This window comes from Theropithecus gelada, chromosome 19, assembly GCF_003255815.1.
Source record: "Theropithecus gelada isolate Dixy chromosome 19, Tgel_1.0, whole genome shotgun sequence".
Lineage (NCBI taxonomy): Eukaryota > Metazoa > Chordata > Mammalia > Primates > Cercopithecidae > Theropithecus > Theropithecus gelada.
The window spans coordinates 41998633-42017127 of NC_037687.1; the positions used below are offsets into that span (position 1 = coordinate 41998633).

General features: G+C 49.7%; 1 protein-coding gene across 2 annotated transcripts in view; it reads right to left on the bottom strand.

Annotated features, from left to right (window-relative positions):
- The window catches only part of SIPA1L3 (signal induced proliferation associated 1 like 3), a 308788-nt gene that overhangs the window by 107222 nt on the left and 183071 nt on the right, over nt 1-18495 (bottom strand). For both annotated transcript variants that reach the window (XM_025368227.1, XM_025368228.1), the window contains exons 4-6: nt 15643-15773; nt 4332-4520; nt 3231-3405 (exon numbers count right to left, since the gene is read on the bottom strand). In XM_025368227.1, coding sequence (XP_025224012.1) covers nt 3231-3405; nt 4332-4520; nt 15643-15773 — 495 coding nt within the window. The remainder of the gene's footprint in view (nt 1-3230; nt 3406-4331; nt 4521-15642; nt 15774-18495) is intronic.

Genomic DNA, 18495 nt, shown 5'->3' on the forward strand with positions numbered 1-18495 from the left:
TGACTGAGCCATCTCGGGGCCTTCTCACTCCCAGCCGATGAAAACTCACCCCCAAGGACAGTGGCAGTCCATTCCCCAGGGAGCTGTGACACCTGTGAACATCACCCATCCACCCACCTAACTACTGCTCATGAAACATTTCGATCCTATACATCATATACAAATATATTTTTTCTTTCTTTTTTTTTTTCTTTTTTTGAGATAAAGTTTTGCTCTTGTTGCCCAGGCTGGAGTACAGTGGTGTGATCTCAGCTCACTGCAACCTCTGCCTCCAAAGTTCAAGCGATTCTCCTGCCTCAGCTTCCCAAGCAGCTGGGATTACAGATATGTGTCACCACACCCGGCTAATTTTTTGTATTTTTAGTAGAGATGGGGTTTCACCATGTTGGCCAGGCTGGTCTCGAACTCCTGACCTCAGGTGATCCATCCGCCTCAGCCTCCCAAAGTGCTGGGATTACAGGCGTGAGTCACCACGCCCGGCCCCATATATCATATATATTGATGTACACATATGCATGATATGCACAGAGACTGCTGCAACAAATACATCCCATGTGCCACCACCTTAAGAAACAGACCACCACTCACACTCTAATGTGAGCACCGCTCCCCAGACACACCTGCCTCTCCCCAGACAGCCAACCACTATCCTATGTATTGTCTCCAGCGTTCCCTTTTTTTTTTTCCCCCTATGATTGATTGATTGATTGACTGATTGAGACAGACTCTTGCTCGTTCTGTCACCCAGGCTGGAGTACAGCGGTGCGGTCTCAGCTCACTGCAACCTCTGCCTCCTGGGTTCAAGAGATTCTCCTGCCTCAGCCTCCCAAGTAGCTGGGATTACAGGTGTGAACCACCATGCCCAGCTAATTTTTTTGTATTTTTAGTAGAGACGGGGTTTCACCATGTTGGTCAGGCTGGTCTCGAACTCCTGACCTCAGGTAATCCGCCCACCTTGGCCTCCGAAAGTGCTGGGATTACAGGTGTGAACCACTGCATTTGGCCTATTTATTTATTTATTTATTTACTTATTGAGAGGGAGTGTTGCTCTGTCGCCCAGGCTGGAGTGCAGTGGCATGATCTCGGCTCACTGAAACCTCCGCCTCCTGGGTTCAAGCCATTCTCCTGTCTCAGCCTTCCCAGTAGCTGGGATTACAGGCACCCACTACCATGCCCAGCTAATTTTTGTATTTTTAGTAGAGATGGGGCTCCACCATGTTGGCCAGGCTGGTCTCGAACTCTTGACCTCGTGATCCACCTGCCTTGGCCTCCCAAAGTGCTGGGATGATAGCTGTGAGCCACTGTGCCCGGCCTAATTATTTATTTTTTTGAGACAGTGTCGCTCTGTCACCCAGGCTAGAGTGCAGTGGTGCAATCTCGGCTCACTGCAACCTCCACCTTCTGGGTTCAAGTAATTCTCCTGCCTCAGCCTCCTGATCAGCTGGGACTACACGCACACGCCACCATACCACCATACCCGGCTAATTTTTGTGTTTTTTAGTAGAGACAGGGTTTCACTATATTGGCCAGGCTGGTCTCGAGCTCCTGACCTCATGATCTGCCTGCCTCAGCCTCCCAAAGTGTTGGGATTATAGGCGTGAGCCACCGCGTCCAGCCTATTTATTTATTTTTGAGATGGGGTCTTGCTCTGTTGCCCAGGGTGGAGTGTAGTGGCATGATTTTAGCTCGCTGCAGTCTCAAACTCCCAGGTTCAAGCAATCCTCCCGCCTCAGCCTCCCAAACCTGGTGGCATGAGCCACCATGCTTGACTCTGTTTTTCTTTAGAGTTCCACTATATAAGAGCATATCCCCAAACAATATATGGCTGGTGGATTTTTTTTTTTTCCCAGAGACAGGGTCTTGCTTTATTGCCCAGGCTGGTCTTGAATACCTGGCCTCAAGCAATCATCCTGCCTTGGCCTCCAAAAGTGTTGGGATTACAGGTGTGAGTCATCCTGCTGAGCCTGCTGGTTTTTGCCAGTTTTTTGTTTGCTAGTTTTGGCTCATATGTGTAGTTCCAGCACTTTGGGAGGCCAAGAATCCCTGGAGGCCTTGTGTTTGAGACCAGTCTGGGTAACATAGCAAGACCTTGTCTCCATAAAAAAGGATAATTGGCCCGCACAGTGGCTCACACCTGTAATTCCAGCACTTTGGGAGGCTGAGGCAGGCAGATCACGAGATCAGCAGTTCGAGACCAGCCTGGCCAATATGGTGAAACCCCATCTCTACTAAAAATACAAAAACTAGCTGGGCATGGTGGCACACGCCTGTAGTCCCAGCTACTCGGGAGGCTGAGGCAGAATAATCCCTTGAACCCAGGAGGCAGAGGTTGCAGTGAGCTGAGATTGGGCCACTGCACTCCAGCCTGGGCAATAGAGGGAGACTCTGTCTCCAAAACTATATATATATACATATATATGGTTATGTGAAAGGCATCGTTCAGGTCCCACTCTTCTGAGGTTTGCTGTCTTTGCACAGCACGAAGCATGCAGCTCTCCTCCACGCTGATGCCCTTGGTGCCAGTTCATCTCCGCTGGGTGAACACACCACAACCTTGCCAGTGTGCATTGGGTGCACCGAGGTGCCGGTGGTTAGGGATATTCAGTCCTCTCCTGCCGTGCACGTGTGCATTAGACAGAGTGCATACCTAGGAGTGCAGGAGCTGAGTCACAGAGCAGGGTCTCTTCAAACTGGACCTGAATGTGCTATACCGTTTTCCAAACTGGCTGCACATGGCCAGGCACGGTGGCTCACGCCTATAATCCCAACACTTTGGGAGGCTGAGGTGGGTGGACCACTTGAGGTCAGAAGTTCGAGACCAGTTTGGCCAATATGGTGAAACCCCATCTCTACTAAAAATACAAAAATTACCCAAGTGTGGTGGTGCACACCTGTAGTCACAGCTACTCAGGAGGCTGAGGCAGGAGAATATTGTTTGCACCTGGGAGGTGGAGGTTGCAGTGAGATGAGATCACACCTCTGCACTCCAGCCTGGGCCACAGAGTGAGATTCTGTCTCAAAAACAACAACAACAACAAAAAAAAGAAAAAAAAAAAAAAGGAAAAAAGAAAAAATAAAATGGCTGCACTTATTTGTGCTCCTACAAGTCTGAAAATTCACAGCTCCACTGCTCCACGTCCCCACCCTGGCATCCCCAGACCTTTTAAGCTTTGCCCGTTGAGTGGGCGTGCAGTGGTGGCTCACTGTGATCTAACTGGCCCCCCACTTACTCTTGACGTCCAGCTGGGCAGCATACTTGGTGAAGCCCTTCAGGCAGACCTTCTCGCCGATGAGGGAAAGGAACTCCTCGAAGGCAGGGCCAGCCTCCTCGTTGTTGTACATCTCCTCCTCGGAGCTCTGGCCGGCCTTGCAATAGAGGATGCCCACCTTGTGCTTCCGGCAGAGCTGCAGAGGCAAGAGTGGCTTTGTGGAGGCAGGCCAGGCAGAGATGGCAGAGGGAAGGGAGCAAGGGGTGTGTCTGAGGCCTTCAGCCCTGGGAGCTGCTGGGACCACTTGAGAACCCAGAGCCACAGCCAGACAGGGAGGAAAACAGTTTTGGGGCATGGCGGCATGTCCCAGTTGTCCCTTTCCCTCCCCCCCCCCCCCCACAGAAGCACATCGAGGTGTCCAGGCTGCCTCTTCTCGCTATGGCGGGTGGAGGATGGCTGGTGATGCCACACTTGCATGAAAGAGACTGTTGCCTTGGCCGGCTTCCCACAGTAGGTGGAATGCTTCCCACAGTAGGTGGACTGGGATGGGCTGAGATTCTGCAAAAGCAAAATCTGGAGGGCTCAAGGCTTATAGTCAATAGCTTTTTTTAGGGAGTGGGCTCCCAACAACCATGTTTGCTTTAGGTATCTCGGATTCCCCTGGTCACTGGTGACTGGGCCACAGTCAGCCACCTGACCTACGAATAGCCCAATTGATGGCTCTCCTGTGACCAGGGTCAGCTTGCTGGGGTCTGCCTGTGGCTGGAATTCTAACAGACTGGGAGCTGTGGGAGAGGCGAGAGAAGCAGAGGGAGCCCGCGTGTGGAGCGGGGAGGAAAGACGCTAACCCCCCCCACCACAGACACATATACGCATGCACACATGGGGACCTAGCAGCGATCTCACCCCCAGACGATCTCCCTCCTTTAGGAGACCCAGTTACATTCCTGCTCTTGGCACCACTAGAATTTGATTTGAATCCCTCCTTTTGCTGAAACCAGCTTAAGTAGGTTTCTGTTACTTGCAAAGAAAAAAGGATGTGACCAAGATAGAAAAAGGTACCAGGAGTGGGGTTGCAAGCTACTGCCCCTGCAGCGCCCTGACCTCTAGCCCCTGACTCACCCCTTGCTCATCGAGCTTCAGCAGTTGCTCCGTCACCTTGGGGGTGTTGAGGGCCAGCCGCAGGCAGTGGATGTTGAGCTCGGGGATGACATACTCCAGGGCATCCTTCAAGGGCAAGCCCCGCCCGGTCCCATGCTTGGTGGCTGTGGGCGTGGCATCTTCCAGGATGGAGCCCCGCAGGGTGATGAGCTACTCAAGGGAGAGAAGGGAAGGTTAGGGGGTTCTTGGGACCTAGAAAGGGATGACAGCATACGAGAGACATCTTGTTTTGAAAGAGACATGTGTGATGATTGGAAGTTTGTGCTCCAAGGTCAGAAAGCCCTAGGTCTGAGCCAGAACTTGAACATGTTGCCGCCTGGCTGTGTGGTCTTGACCAAGTGACTTCGTATCTCTGAGCCTCAGCTTGCTCTTTTGTGAAATGGGTACAGGATGGTATTGTAACCTTGAAGGGGTGTTGGGAGGATTAAATGAGACAATAATGTAAACTAACTTCATCTGTTCAACATATATTGGCTGAGTGCCTCCTCTGAGACACTGAGTCCTATTCTAGGTGCAATGAACAAAGACCCTTGTCCTTGTGGAGCTGACACTGGAATCGAAGAGAAGTATTATGTAAGGCAGTAGGGAGTATAATGAAGAAAACAGGTCCTACCAAGAGGATGTGGGCTCTTGTCCTTATTACAGTAACACTGTATTATGTACACATTCCTGTAAATGCTTATGTAAAACACCCGCCTGCCTTGAATACTGGCACTACCTTGGATCTTGAACTGTGGCACTGGTTTCCAACCAGTTTCATTAAATTAAAAAAAAAAAAAAAAGGCTGGGCGCAGTGGCTCACGCCTGTAATCCCAGGACTTTGGGAGGCCGAGGCGGGCAGATCACAAGGTCAGGAGATCGAGACCATCCTGGCTAACAAGGTGAAACCCCGTCTCTACTAAAAATATAAAAAATTAGCCGGGCATGGTGGCCGGTGCCTGTAGTCCCAGCTACTCGGAAGGCTGAGGCAGGAGAATGGCGTGAACCTGGGAGGCAGAGGTTGCAGTGAGCCGAGATCACACCACTGCACTCCCGCCTGAGCAACAGAGCGAGACTCCGTCTCAAAAAAAAAAGAAAAGAAAAAAAGGGTCAGGTGCAGTGGCTCACACCTGTAATCCCAGCACTTTGGGAAGCCAAGGTGGGCAGATCACTTGAGGTCAGGAGTTTGAGACCACCCTGGCCAACATGGTGAAACCCCATCTCTACTAAAAATACAAAAATTAGCCAGGCATGGTGGCACGTGCCTGTAATCCCAGCTACTTGGGAGGCTGAGGCAGGAGAATCACTTGAACCCGGCAGGTAGAGGTTGCAGGGAGCCAAGATTGCACCACTGTACTCCAGTCTGGGTGACAGAGCAAGACGCAGTCTCAAGAAATAAATAAAAAAGGAAGAAAACCACCACCAGTGATTCTAATTTGGATGGTCTGGGATGGGGCCAGACATGCATGTTTGTATACATGGCATATTTTTAATCCATCTCAGGTGCTTCTGATGGGCAGCCAGGGATGAAAACCTTTGGACAAAGCCAGTCACAGCCATCTCATTCCCATTCCCCAGATGTTGCTTTCCTAGGTTTTCCTATAGACAACCATGTGACCAATTCCAGGCAATAAGACGTGAGGGGAATTGTGCTTGGTGAGGACTTCTGGTGCAGATTTCTCTCTAATAAAAGGAAAGCCCCCTTTGGGAGGCCAAGGCGGGCGGCTCACCTGAGGTCAGGAGTTTGAGACCAGCCTGACCAATGTGGTGTAACCCCGTCTCCACTAAATACACAAATATTAGCAGGGTGTGGTGGCGCATGCCTGTAATCCCATCTACTTGGGAGGCTGAGACAGGAGAATCACTTGAACCCAGGAGGTGGAGATTGCAGTGAGCTGAGATCACGCCATTGCACTCCAGCCTGGCAACAAGAGCCAAACTCTATCTCAAAAAAAAAAAAAACACAAAAAAACATAGATGTGAGGCCAAATAAATTATCACAAAGTGAATACCTGGGTAATCACTATCCAAATCAAGAAATGCATTTCCAGCACCCACAGCCCTTTTGTACCCCCTTCTTTTTCCCCAAAGGTAACTATATCCTGATTTTCAACACCATCATTTATCATTTATTTCTGTCTATTTTTGAACTTCATGCAGTTTGTATTTTTTTATTCTTTTGTTCTTTTGAAGACAGGGTCTCACTCTGTTGCCCAGGCCGGAATGGAGTGGCACAATCACGGTTCACTGCAGCCTCGACCTCCTGGGCGCAAGAGATCCCCCTGCCTCAGCTTCCTGAGTAGCGGGGACTATAGGCATGTGCCACCATGCCTGGATAATTCTGTATATCTTTTGTAGAGACAGAGTCCCACTATGCTGCCCAGGCTGGTCTGCAACTCCTAGGCTCAAGTGATCCTGCCGCCTCGGCCTCCCGGAGTCCTGGCATTACAGGTGTGAGCTACTGCGTCCAGCCAGGAAGTTTATATTCTTTTGTTATCTGGCTTCTTTCTCTGAATCCTACATATGTGAGATGCAGCCACGCTGTTGCGAGAGGCTGACGTTTTTTTTTTTTTTTGTTTGAGACGGGGTCTCGCTCTGTCGCCCAGGCTGGAGTGCAGTGGCCGGATCTCAGCTCACTGCAAGCTCCGCCTCCCGGGTTCACGCCATTCTCCTGCCTCAGCCTCCCGAGTAGCTGGGACTACAGGCGTCCGCCACCTCGCCCGGCTAGTTTTTTTGTATTTTTTAGTAGAGACGGGGTTTCACCGGGTTCGCCAGGATGGTCTCGATCTCCTGACCTTGTGATCCGCCCGTCTCGGCCTCCCAAAGTGCTGGGATTACAGGCTTGAGCCACCGCGCCCGGCAGAGGCTGACGTTTTACTTTGATAGGTTTGGTCCTTTTCACGTTGGTAAGCACCAGAACTGCTTCCAGTATTTGCCAACTGTGAACAGTGCTGTTAGGAACCCTCACAGAAGCACCTCAGTGCACATGAACACGTTTTCTTTTGGTTTTATACCTAGGACGGAAATTGCTAAACCACCAGGCATGCTAATCTTCAATTTTACTGAACTGCCAAATAGTTTTACAAGTGGTTGTACCAATTTACACCCCACCAGCCCTGTCTGAGCCCCTGCTGCTCCACATCCTCACTAACACCAGCTCGTACCTGTAGCCACAGCATGCTGCTGGCCACCAGGTCATGCCACGCACGGGACCAGCACCACACCAAGAATGCACAAGAAAAATCCCTCCCCAGGGGGCTTGTTACAAGCACCCAAAGTACACTTGGGGCTGTGGTCTAAAGACTAAAGAGGAGGCCAGGTCTGGTGGCTCACGCCTGTAATCCCAGCACTCTGGGAGGTTGAGGCGGGCAGATCACCTGAGGCCAGGAGTTCGAGACCAGCCTGGCCAACATGATGAAACCCCATCTCTACTAAAATAGAAAAATTAGCCAGGCATGATGGCTTATGCCTGTAATCCGAGTTACTCGGGAGGCTGAGGCAGGGGAATCACTTGAACCCAGGAGGCGGAGGTTGCAGTGAGTTGAGATTGTGCCACTGCACTCCAGCCTGGGCGACAGAGTGAGACTCGATCTTAACAACAACAACAACAACAAGACTAAGAAGGATAAGTATTAACTGCAAAAACATGCTTGCCTAAGTCGAAAAACACAAGAGGTGGCAAAAAAAACATGTCATGACTTCGCCTCTAAGCACACAGCCCACTACCCTCGCCAAATAGCACCTGGGCGAGAGGTATGTGTGGAAGGAATAGAGAGATCCCACTTCTGGTCCCGGTAATTAATAAACAAACAAATCTCTCTCATCACAAGCAGGGTAGTGTCGAAACCTATCATGAAAAGCAATGGTGTCAGGGGCTCTGCCCTGTCAATCTGGGTGGCCCTGGGGTTGTGGGTTTCAGTTAAGGCACCAACAGGATCAGTGTCTCTATATCCCATTGACACTGTCCCACAGTGCCCTCTGCTGGGAATGAGGGACAGCACGGACCAGAAATCATTCTTCCCTGGAGACCGGTGGCTTACAGTCATATTTTGGCTCTGACCACCTCATCAGCGCGCACTACTTGAAAAGCTCTTTCTGCACTGGGGACAGTAAGTACGACACTGGCAGGTCATGAGTGGCCACCTCACTCTCTACCTGGTCACCCCCACCATCACCTCTCACCTGGACAGCAGCCTCCTCCAGGTCTCCCTGCCCCTGCCCTGTCCCCAGTCCATTCCTTCTACAGCTGCCCGAGTCAGATCACAGCCCTCCTCTGCTCAGAGCCTGAAAACATCTGGCATCAGCTGGTCAAGGGCAACAAATCAAGTAAGCCATGAAAGGCACACAGTGCCACGCGAGCAAGGAGGTTCCAGCTGGTACAGGTTATCCCCACTCACTCCTGACTCAGACGCGCTCCCCGCTTGACTGTGCTGGGCGGTGGGTGTACCCTTCAAGAGCATTTCCTAGGAGGTTACTTAGGAGGTGGTCTGCCTGGATTTGAATTCTAGCTCTAGCTCCTCCCTAGCTGTGAGATTCTGGGCAAGCCACTTAATTTCCCTATTACCTCATTGACAAAATGGGGATAAAAATGCCTGCCTCAAGGCATTGAAAGGATTCAAAAAGATCTGTGTATAATGCTTAGCGCTGTATCTTGGGCATAGAGTAAGAGCTCAATGTATGTTAACCACTATTATCTGTAGATGAGTGTTAAATGTTTATGTACAAAGTCACATGCATAGTTAATAGTTTTAAATTTTTTGTTTCTTTTTTATTTGTTTTTGGAGACGGAGTTTCGCTCTTGTCGCCCAGGCTGGAATGCAATGGTGTGATCTTGGCTCACTGCAACCTCTGCCTCCTGGGTTCAAGTGATTCTCCTGCCTCAGCCTCCCGGGTAGCTGGGATTACAGGTGTGTGCCACCACACCCAGCTAATTTTCGTAGTTTTAGTAAAACCTCCCATCCCACGGTTTTGCCATGTTGACCAGGCTGGTCTCGAACTCCTGACCTCAGGTGATCCACCTGTGTAGGCCTCCCAAAGTGCTGAGATTACAGGCGTGAGCCACCATGCCCGGCAATTCACTTCTTTTTAATAGAGACAGGGTCTCGCTATGTTGCCCAGGTTAGTCTCAAACTCCTGGGCTCAAGCAATCTTTCTCCCTCGGCTTTCCAAAGTGCTGGGATTACAGGTGTCAGCCACTGCACCTAGACGAGTTTTAAATTTTTTAACCTTAAGCAGGAAGCTACATTTTTTTGCTTTTCCCCCTACTTAACAATATGCTTTGGAGATTGTTCATGTAAACACACACATGGCCAGGTGCAGTGGCTCATGCCTGTAATCTTGGCATTTTGGGAGGCCAAAGGAGGAGGGTTGCCTGAGCCCAGGAGTTCAAGACCAGCCTGGGCAACATAGTGAGATTCTGTCTCTAAAAATAAAACAAAATTATTAGCCAGGCATGGTGGTGCATGCCTGTGGTGTCAGCTGCTAGGGACACTGAGGCAGGAGGATCACTTGAGCCCAGGAATTCGAGGCTGCAGTGAGCTATGACTGCACCATTGCACTTCAGCCTGGGGGACAGAGTGAGACCCTGTCTCAAAAATAAATAAGCAAACACACACAGACACACACACAATCAGATGTACCTACTGAACAAACACTTGCTTTTTTCACTTAATGAAAGCTTTCCTTTTTCTACTTTGCATACTTATGTATTGTCTAAGTTCTTAACAATAAGCGTCTGGTACTTTTTAAATAAAAAAGAAAAATCAATAAAATAAAAATCCAAATCTCTAACCCTATCAGAACTAAAGCCTGTCAAAAACTCACGTGTGCTAGGCCAATGAGAACCACTGGGCCTGGGCGGGGCCACACAGCTCCTGGCTGGTTGCCATCCCCACTCCCTCCTCAGTGTCCTGGGTGAGACAGTGCCAGTGAAGGGGCTTGAGACAGGGCAGCCTGGCCTGGTGCTCGTCCTGTCCAGGCTCTCTGGGTTTTGGATGAGCGGTGCCAAAGCCCAGCTCCAAGTCTGTTCCTGCCTCGGTGGGGAGCCTGGCACTGACAATGCTCATATCCCATCTGCTGGGAGATGCGGGTCCACTCGAGACTGTCGCTTGGCAGCCAGGGGCGGCCATCTGGGGCAGGCCTGCTGGCTTGGAAGGCAGCCCAGACCTCTCGCTCTGGCCCCCATGCCCTGGTTTACAGGACCCCAAGGCATGTGTGTGTGAACATGAGAAGGACAGAACCCCATCCGTGGGCTCAATCCATGCTCCCCAGAATGGGCCTCTGACCTCCTGGGAAAGAACGTCCGCTGCAACAGTGGTACTGCTTATAATCATTTTCCGTCAAGTGTCAGGCCCAGCACTGCCTGCTTGATATGTGCAACCTCACCGAGTCCACAACACAGTTCTGCAAACCAAGAATTTCCAAGAGGGAAACTGAGGCTCCGAGAGGAAATGAGCCATGTGCCCAAGGTTCTAGAACTGCTGAGTGGCCAAACTAGGACTCATATGAGGTCTCCAACCCATGGAGCATGGCTCTGCCTCAGGACCTCTGCACTGGCTGTTCCCTCTGCCTGGAATGCTCTTCTTCCAGTTGTCCACACGGCCCCCTCTCCCCTTCTCTAGGTTTACTAGAACGTTACCTTCCCAGTGAGGCCTCTCTTGACCTTCCTGTTAAAATTCTAAGCGCCTGCCACACTCATCACTCCTCCTTGCTTTGTTTCCCACCTTGTCACTATAGGCAGCACCTACAGCGTAATTTGCTAAGGTGTTTGGTGTCCTGCTGTCTCCTCCTCAAAGACCCACTCCCCCGAATATCTTTGCTGCCTTGTTTGCTATGGTACCCTCCATGCCCAGCATAGAGCTGGGACGGGGGAGCACTGAGCAAACGTCTATGGAATGGATGGATCCCAGGCCTGTGGCTGTGATACCCAAAGTGTCCCCGTGCTGTCGCCTGGGATGGACCAGAGTCCCCCACGGCTAGTTTTGTAGGTGCTGAGGGTAGGAAGTAGATGGGAGCAGGTATACACTGGGAATGGCATCAAGCCAGTTTCAAACTTAGTGAACAGGAAATCACAGCAAAAAAATTATATAACCCAGTATCCATGCACTAAAGTCTCACAACTCAGTATGTGTGGCATAGTCTGACATATATATATTTTTAAATTTTTATATTTTAAGTTCTAGGGTACATGTGTACAACGAGGTTTGTTACATAGGTATTACACGTGCCATGTTGGTTTGCTGCACCCATTAACTCATCATTTACATTAGGTATTTCTCCTAATGCTATAGTCTGGTATTTTTTATTTTTTTAGAGACAAGGGTCTCACTGTGGTGCCTAGGCCGGTCTTGAACTCCGGGTTTCAAGCAATCCTCCTGTCTTAGCCTCCCGTCCCAAAATGCTGGGATTACAGGTATGAGCCACCATGCCTGCCTATATATTGTATTCTCTTTTTTTTTTTTTTTTTTTGAGACGGAGTCTCACTGTCACCCAGGCTGGAATGCAGTGGCCAGATCTTAGCTCACTGCAAGCTCCATCTCCCGGGTTCATGCCATTCTCCTGCCTCAGCCTCCCGAGTAGCTGGGACTACAGGCGCCCACCACCACGCCCGGCTAGTTTTTCTGGTATTTTTTTAGTAGAGACGGGGTTTCACTGTGTTAGCCAGGATGGTCTCGATCTCCTGACCTCGTGATCCGCCCGTCTCGGCCTCCCAAAGTGCTGGGATTACAGGCTTGAGCCACTGCGCCCGGCCCTTATTGTATTCTCTTTCTTCTTCTTCTTCTTTTTTTTTTTTTGAGACAGAGTCTCACTGTGTTACCCAGCCTGGAGTGCAATGGAGTGATCTTGGCTCACTGCAACTTCCACCTCTCAGGTTCAAGCGATTATCCTGCCTCAGCTTCCTGAGAAGCTGGGATTACAGGCACCTGCTACTACGCCTAGCTAATTTTTTTTGTATTTTTAGTAGAGATGGGGTTTTGCCATTTTGGCCAGTCTGGTCTCAAACTCCTGACCTTGGGTGATCCACCCACCTCAGCCTCCCAAAGTGCTGGGATTACAGACGTAAGCCTCCATGCCCGGCCTATTATATTTTCATTATGAACAAAAACACAAATGCTAGCACTGAGTTGGCTGAGCTCCTAACTCATGAGTGGGTCCAATGTGCGGTCTAAGCTGACTTAGTCAAACCCCAGAGGCAGCCGAGTGCGGTGGCCAGAACACAGGCAGGCACCCTGCCCTGCCACGCCCTGGAGGGTGCTTTGGGCAAGTCCCTTCACCTCTCTGTGCCTGTTCTGTCATCTATAAACGAGGACAAGAGTGTCTTCATCCTAGAATCGTGATGAGATTTAAGTAAGTTAATAGATATAAAAGGTATAGAATATTGCCTGACACACGGTATAAAGGAGATTTGCAGTAATAATAACCTTTGTAATAAATATTTATATATATATATATATATATATATATATTTATAAGGCGAGACGGAGTCTCGCTCTGTCACCCAGGCTGGAGTGCAGTGGTGCGATCTCGGCTCACTGCAACCTTTACCTCCTGGGTTCAAGAGATTCTCATGCCTCAGCCTCCCAAGCAGCTGAGACTACAAGTGTGCGCTAACATACCCAGCTAATTTTTTGTGTTTTTAGTAGAGACAGGGTTTTACCATATTGGCCAGGCTGGTCTTGAACTCCAGGGCTCAAACGACCCACCTGCCTTGGCCTCCCAAAGTGCAGGGATTACAGGTGTGAGCCACTGTACCCAGCCTATTTATAAGTATATGACTGTAGGCGTCATTTCACCCAGCAGTTGCCCGTATGTCCTAAAACAGTCGGATGCAGTGTGAGCTGTCACCTCTCATTCTGCTCTGGTGCTCATCTGGCCAGAAAGGTGGGTAGAGGGAGGAGGGGCTGGGGAGACAGAGGCTGGTGACCACCTGTGGTTTGGCACACATGGTTTTGTGGCTGCCTCTTCCTGGCTGCTGCAAAGCCTCCGTGCCATCCCATTCCCCCAACACAGTGGGAAGGTCTTGGTAAGGGGATGGGGCGAGGGCACTCCGAGCTGCATCTGCCAGCCTGGATGAGGTCCAGGACTTGGCTGGCCCCACAAAAGTCCTTGGCAGCCTCAGCCTGCTAGGCTTCCATGTCTGGGCAAAGGCCAGGCCCAAAGGGCTAGGGCAATGCACGCTGAGGGAGACCCATTTTGGAGGGCCTGCCTAGCTGGTGACTGCCCCTTTTCTGAAAGGTCTTCCTTATTTGGGTCTTCTGGACCTCTCTGTCATTTCTGCTTGCCTGGGTCCCCTCTTTTTGCTGAGGATCTGCCCTGCCTCCTTCTCCAGGAAGCTCTGGTGGAACTGTCAATCACAGTGCCTGGACCTGCCCCTGGACCCAGGGTGGGGGGTAACATGTGCTAGACCTGGCCAGTTTCCTCTACTACCCCGATCACAGTGACTGGCCCAGGGATTGCATTTGTGATCTAAGCAGAGCCAGAGTTCTTCCCAGATAAATCTGTCTAAGTCTTTTTTTTTTTTTTTTTTTTTTTGAGACAAGAGTCTCGCGCTGTGTCACCCAGGCTGGAGTGCAGTGGCGCAATCTCGGCTCACTGCAAGCTCCGCCTCTCAGGTTCACGCCATTCTCCTGCCTCAGCCTCCGAGTAGCTGGGACTATAGGCGCCCGCCACCACGCCCGGCTAGTTTTTTGTATTTTTAGTAGAGACGGGGTTTCACCATGTTAGCCAGGATGGTCTCGATCTCCTGACCTCGTGATCCACCCGCCTCGGCCTCCCAAAGTGCTGGGATTACAGGCTTGAGCCACCGCGCCCGGCTTTTTTTTTTTTTGAGATGGAGTTTTGTTTGTTGCCTAGGCTGGAGTACAATGGTGCAATCTCAGCTCACTGCAATCTCCGCCTCCTGGGTTCAAGCAATTCTCCTGCCTCAGTCTCCTGAGTAGCTGGGATGACAGGCGCCTGCCACCACACCCAGCTAATTTTTGTATTTTTAGTAGAGACGGGGTTTCACCATGTTGGGCAGGCTGGTCTCAAACTCCTGACCTCAGGTGATCCGCCTGCCTCGGCCTCCCAAAGTGCTGGGATTACAGGCGTGAACTACTACTGTGTCTGGCCAGTCTGAGCCTTTGGGATGAGAAGGCGTAAAGATGTAGGTTTGAGCAGCCCATCTCCATGTTCCCATGACACGGTGAGAGCTTGTTAGTGGCAGAAGAAAATGACATTCATGATGCAAACAGCAAAGTCAAGCAGAGACCTAAAGAAGCAGAGTTCTGGTGACTGCATTTGAGTCTCTAAGTCCAGCTATGCCCGAAGGTTGCCCTACCTCTGGATTTGCAGTTACACGAACCATGAATGCTATTTCTGACTTAAGAAAGTTAGAAGTAGACTTCTGTCACTTACAATTTAGAGTTCTAATAGAGCATGGGTGCCCCAGCAGGACTTCCCCACTAGCTACAGCTGACATTTAATCCAGGGGAAGGCCTCCAGCCAGGATCATGGGCTTCTCCACTCAGAATGGAAAGTGACACATTGGGAGTACCTTGAGCTGATTGGCCCAACAGCAGCGCCTGTGGTTGACAGTCCCCAATTCCTGTCCTGCCTGAGGCTTGTTGCCTTAATTCTTTCCATTATGTAGGACACCTCATGATCCTAAAATGATCCCTTACCTTCCCTTTTATTTCTTACGCTTATTAGAGTTAATCTCTCGCAAACAGGTTTTGTAATGTTGGGCTCTGAAGTCAGACACCCTGGACTGAAATCTTGGTCTGGCCACTGATTCATTGATCCTATAGAAATCATTTATCTTTCTCTCTTTTTTTTTTTTTTTTTTTTTGAGACAGAGTCTCACTCTGTCGCCCAGGCTGGAGTACAGTGGCATAATTTCAGCTCAGTGCAGCCTCTGCCTCCCAGTTTCAAGCAATTCACCTGGCTCAGCGTCCCCAATAGCTGGAATTATAGGCGCGTGCCACCACACCTGGCTAATTTGTATTTTTGGTAGAGATGGAGTTTCGCCATGTTGGTCAGGCTGGTCTTGAACTCCTGACCTCATCTGAGCCACCCACTCACTTCCCAAAGTGCTGGGATTACAGGTGTGAGCCACTGTGCCCAGCCGGAAGTCATTGAAATTCTGAGTCTTAGTTTCCTCCTCTACGAGATGGAGAGACTGACAGGATTGCTCTCCTGGGGTGGTTGGAAAGATTCCATGAGATGAAGCCAGGGAAGTGTTTGCCCCTAGAACCTAGCTCGAGATGCGAGTGGCTATGATTTCTTTAATAAGAACGAGAGTGATGGGACCTACCTCGCGGGTCCGGAAGATGATCCTGTACTGGTACTGAGGTCCATGCTCCTTGTGGTCTTCCAGCTTCTCCCGCTTAATGCTCACAGCCACTGGCCCCAGTTTCTCATCCACGCCAAAGTAATTGGCATGTTCTAAGAAAGAAGAGCAGGCGAGTTCAGGCTCAGCTGTCTGGGAAGGAGGGGCTCTGATGCCCAGCAGGCCTGCAGATAGGGTGATCAGGCAGGGTCCTGTGCAATCTGTGGGATGCTGGTCACGCAAACCTCATGCCTTGGTCACACACACCCCTAGTGGAGAAACTGTAAGAGGCAAAAGCCCACCTTACTGTACCACCTCTGCCAAGCCACAGAACTTTTCTGAGCCTCAGTGCTCTTGTCTGAGAAAACGGGGCCTTGATGCCACCCACAATTCAGAGAGCTGATGTGAAGGCAAAATGAAGCTACAGATATGAAACGCTTACTACGGTGAATGGCATGTCATCAACCCAGCACCACTGTGATTCATCCCGTGCTTGCAAATTGTTCACTTGGTTTAACTGCTGATTAGCCCTTGTGAAGTTGTTAAGTAAGATTCTAGTCTAGAGAGCCTCCTGACATCTGGGCTCTGCCCCTTAAGAGATGTCTGGCCCCAGCCAAGTTGGTAGACAGCATTTTCAGCCATAAAATAAAGTTAAAGGTGGACCCAGCCTTGAGCACTGTGCCAGGCACATAGCACGCACATGATGAGTGTTGGCAATGACCAGCCCCAGTCGTTGGCGCCTGTCAGGGACCACGATAGGGGTCCCCAGGCATCGCCTTTATCTCACCATATTTCTTTACCTAGGTAACTTCAACACTGCTCTTTTTTCCCTTAGGGTAACAGAGACTTTAGCCAGCCATGGGGCACGCCTCCTGCTCCCTCCTCTACCCGACAGCTGCCTCCTCTTTTTTTCTAAAACATGCTGCTATCTTATAACCCTTCCAGGCAAACAGTTCTTCCCGATGTATAACCCAAGTATCTCATGCTTGTGTGGGTATCCACCAGCGGTCTGTCTTGACCCAAGTCCACGAAGTTAGCATCACCCACCACCGGAAATTGTACTGGTACGCTGAATGTTTTTAACTGATGGTTCTTGTTCTCATGAGATGCTCTTGGCAAATCAAAGGCTAATCTAAAGGCAAAATATTGTGTGTTAATTAACGGCCCCAATCAGGATAGCATCTGCAGGGGGTTCAACAATCTCCAGCTGATCAGAGAATGGAATAAACATTGTACTCTACAGATCTACAGATCGCAGATACCAGCTTATTCCTGAAGCAGCTACAGGGGTTGTTGCTTTTCCATCAGTGCATATCTAGCTCCTTGCAAATCCTAGCATATAGTAGACACTCAATAAACACTGACCAATGATTAATTTATTTACTAGTTTTGACAAAGACTCTTTGCTTGGCCAAACTTTAGTCAGGCTTTGGAATATTCTCCTAGGCCCATCTGGGCACCTCCTTGTAAAATCCAGTTTTAACAAAGAACCCTGCTAAGTCAGTTTAGCAAGAACCCTGCCCCCCAACCTTATCCTAACATCTGGACATCCTCAACATCTGATCAAGCTCTTCATCCTCCACCATCCAAAGGTGATGTCGGATCATCCTGGTGTGTCATCAGCGAGATTAGGTTGGTTTAGCCAGAATCTTCCTTACCTCTGACATTTCTTCTTAGTAATTTCTTCTATCCACTGACCCCCACCCTGACTCTTGGCTATAAATCCCCACTTGACCACGCTGTATTCAGAGCTAAGCCCAATCTCTCTTCCCTACTGCCAGACCCCGCCGCAGTGGTCCCTACGCCTACTCTGATGGCTCTGAATAAATTCTTCACTGTGCTTTAACAAATATCATTGAACAGTTTTTCTTTTTTGAGACAGGGTCTTGCTCTGTCACTCAGGCTGGAGTGCAGTGGTGCAATCATGGCTCACTGCAACCTCTGCCTCCAGGGCTGAAGCGATCCTCCCAGCTCAGCCTCCACAGCTCAGCCTCCACAGCAGTTGGGACTACAGACATGTGCCACCACACCTGGCTAAATTTTTAACCTTTTTTTGAGGTCTCACTATGTTGCCCAGGCTGGTCTCTTAACTCCTGGGGGCAAATGATCATCCTGCCTCAGCCTCCAAAAGTGCTGGAATTACAGGCGTTCAGGGAGCCCTTGTGCTTGGCCAGGACATTTTTTTCTTGAACAGCTTTCAGTGCTACAAAGAAATTTTTAAAAATAAAATGACTCTTTTTTTTTTTTTAAAGCTGAATGATGAGTACTTCCTACCTGCCTAACAAAGAACTAAGTATTTTAATGTATAATCTTACTTGATCTTTATTTGATCCACATTCCTTTCATGTAAGTATTTGTATGTGTAGGTTGAAAAGAATGTGTTCTTTGTTGATTAGGTACAAAGTTAATATATATACAGTGTAAAATCAAGTTTTCATTAGGTTATTCAAATCCTCTAAATCCTTATTTTTCAGTTACTAGATTCTGTCAATTTCAGAGAGATAATCTGTGCACTTCTCCCGCTATGGTTGTGAATTTTTCCACTTCTCCCCGTAGCGTTTTTGTTTGTTTGTTTTTTTTTTTGTTTTGGTTGGGGGGACAGAGTCTCACTCTGTCGCCCAGGCTGGATTGCAGTGGTGCGATCTCGGCTCACTGAAACCTCTGCCTCCTAGCTTCAAGAGATTCTCCTGCCTCAGCCTCTCAAGTTGCTGGGATAACAGGCACCTGCCACCACACCCAGCTAATTTTTGTATTTTTTAGTGGAGACAGGGTCTCACCATGCTGGCCAGGCTGGTCTTGAACTCCTGACCTCATGTAATCTGCCCACCTCGGGCCTCC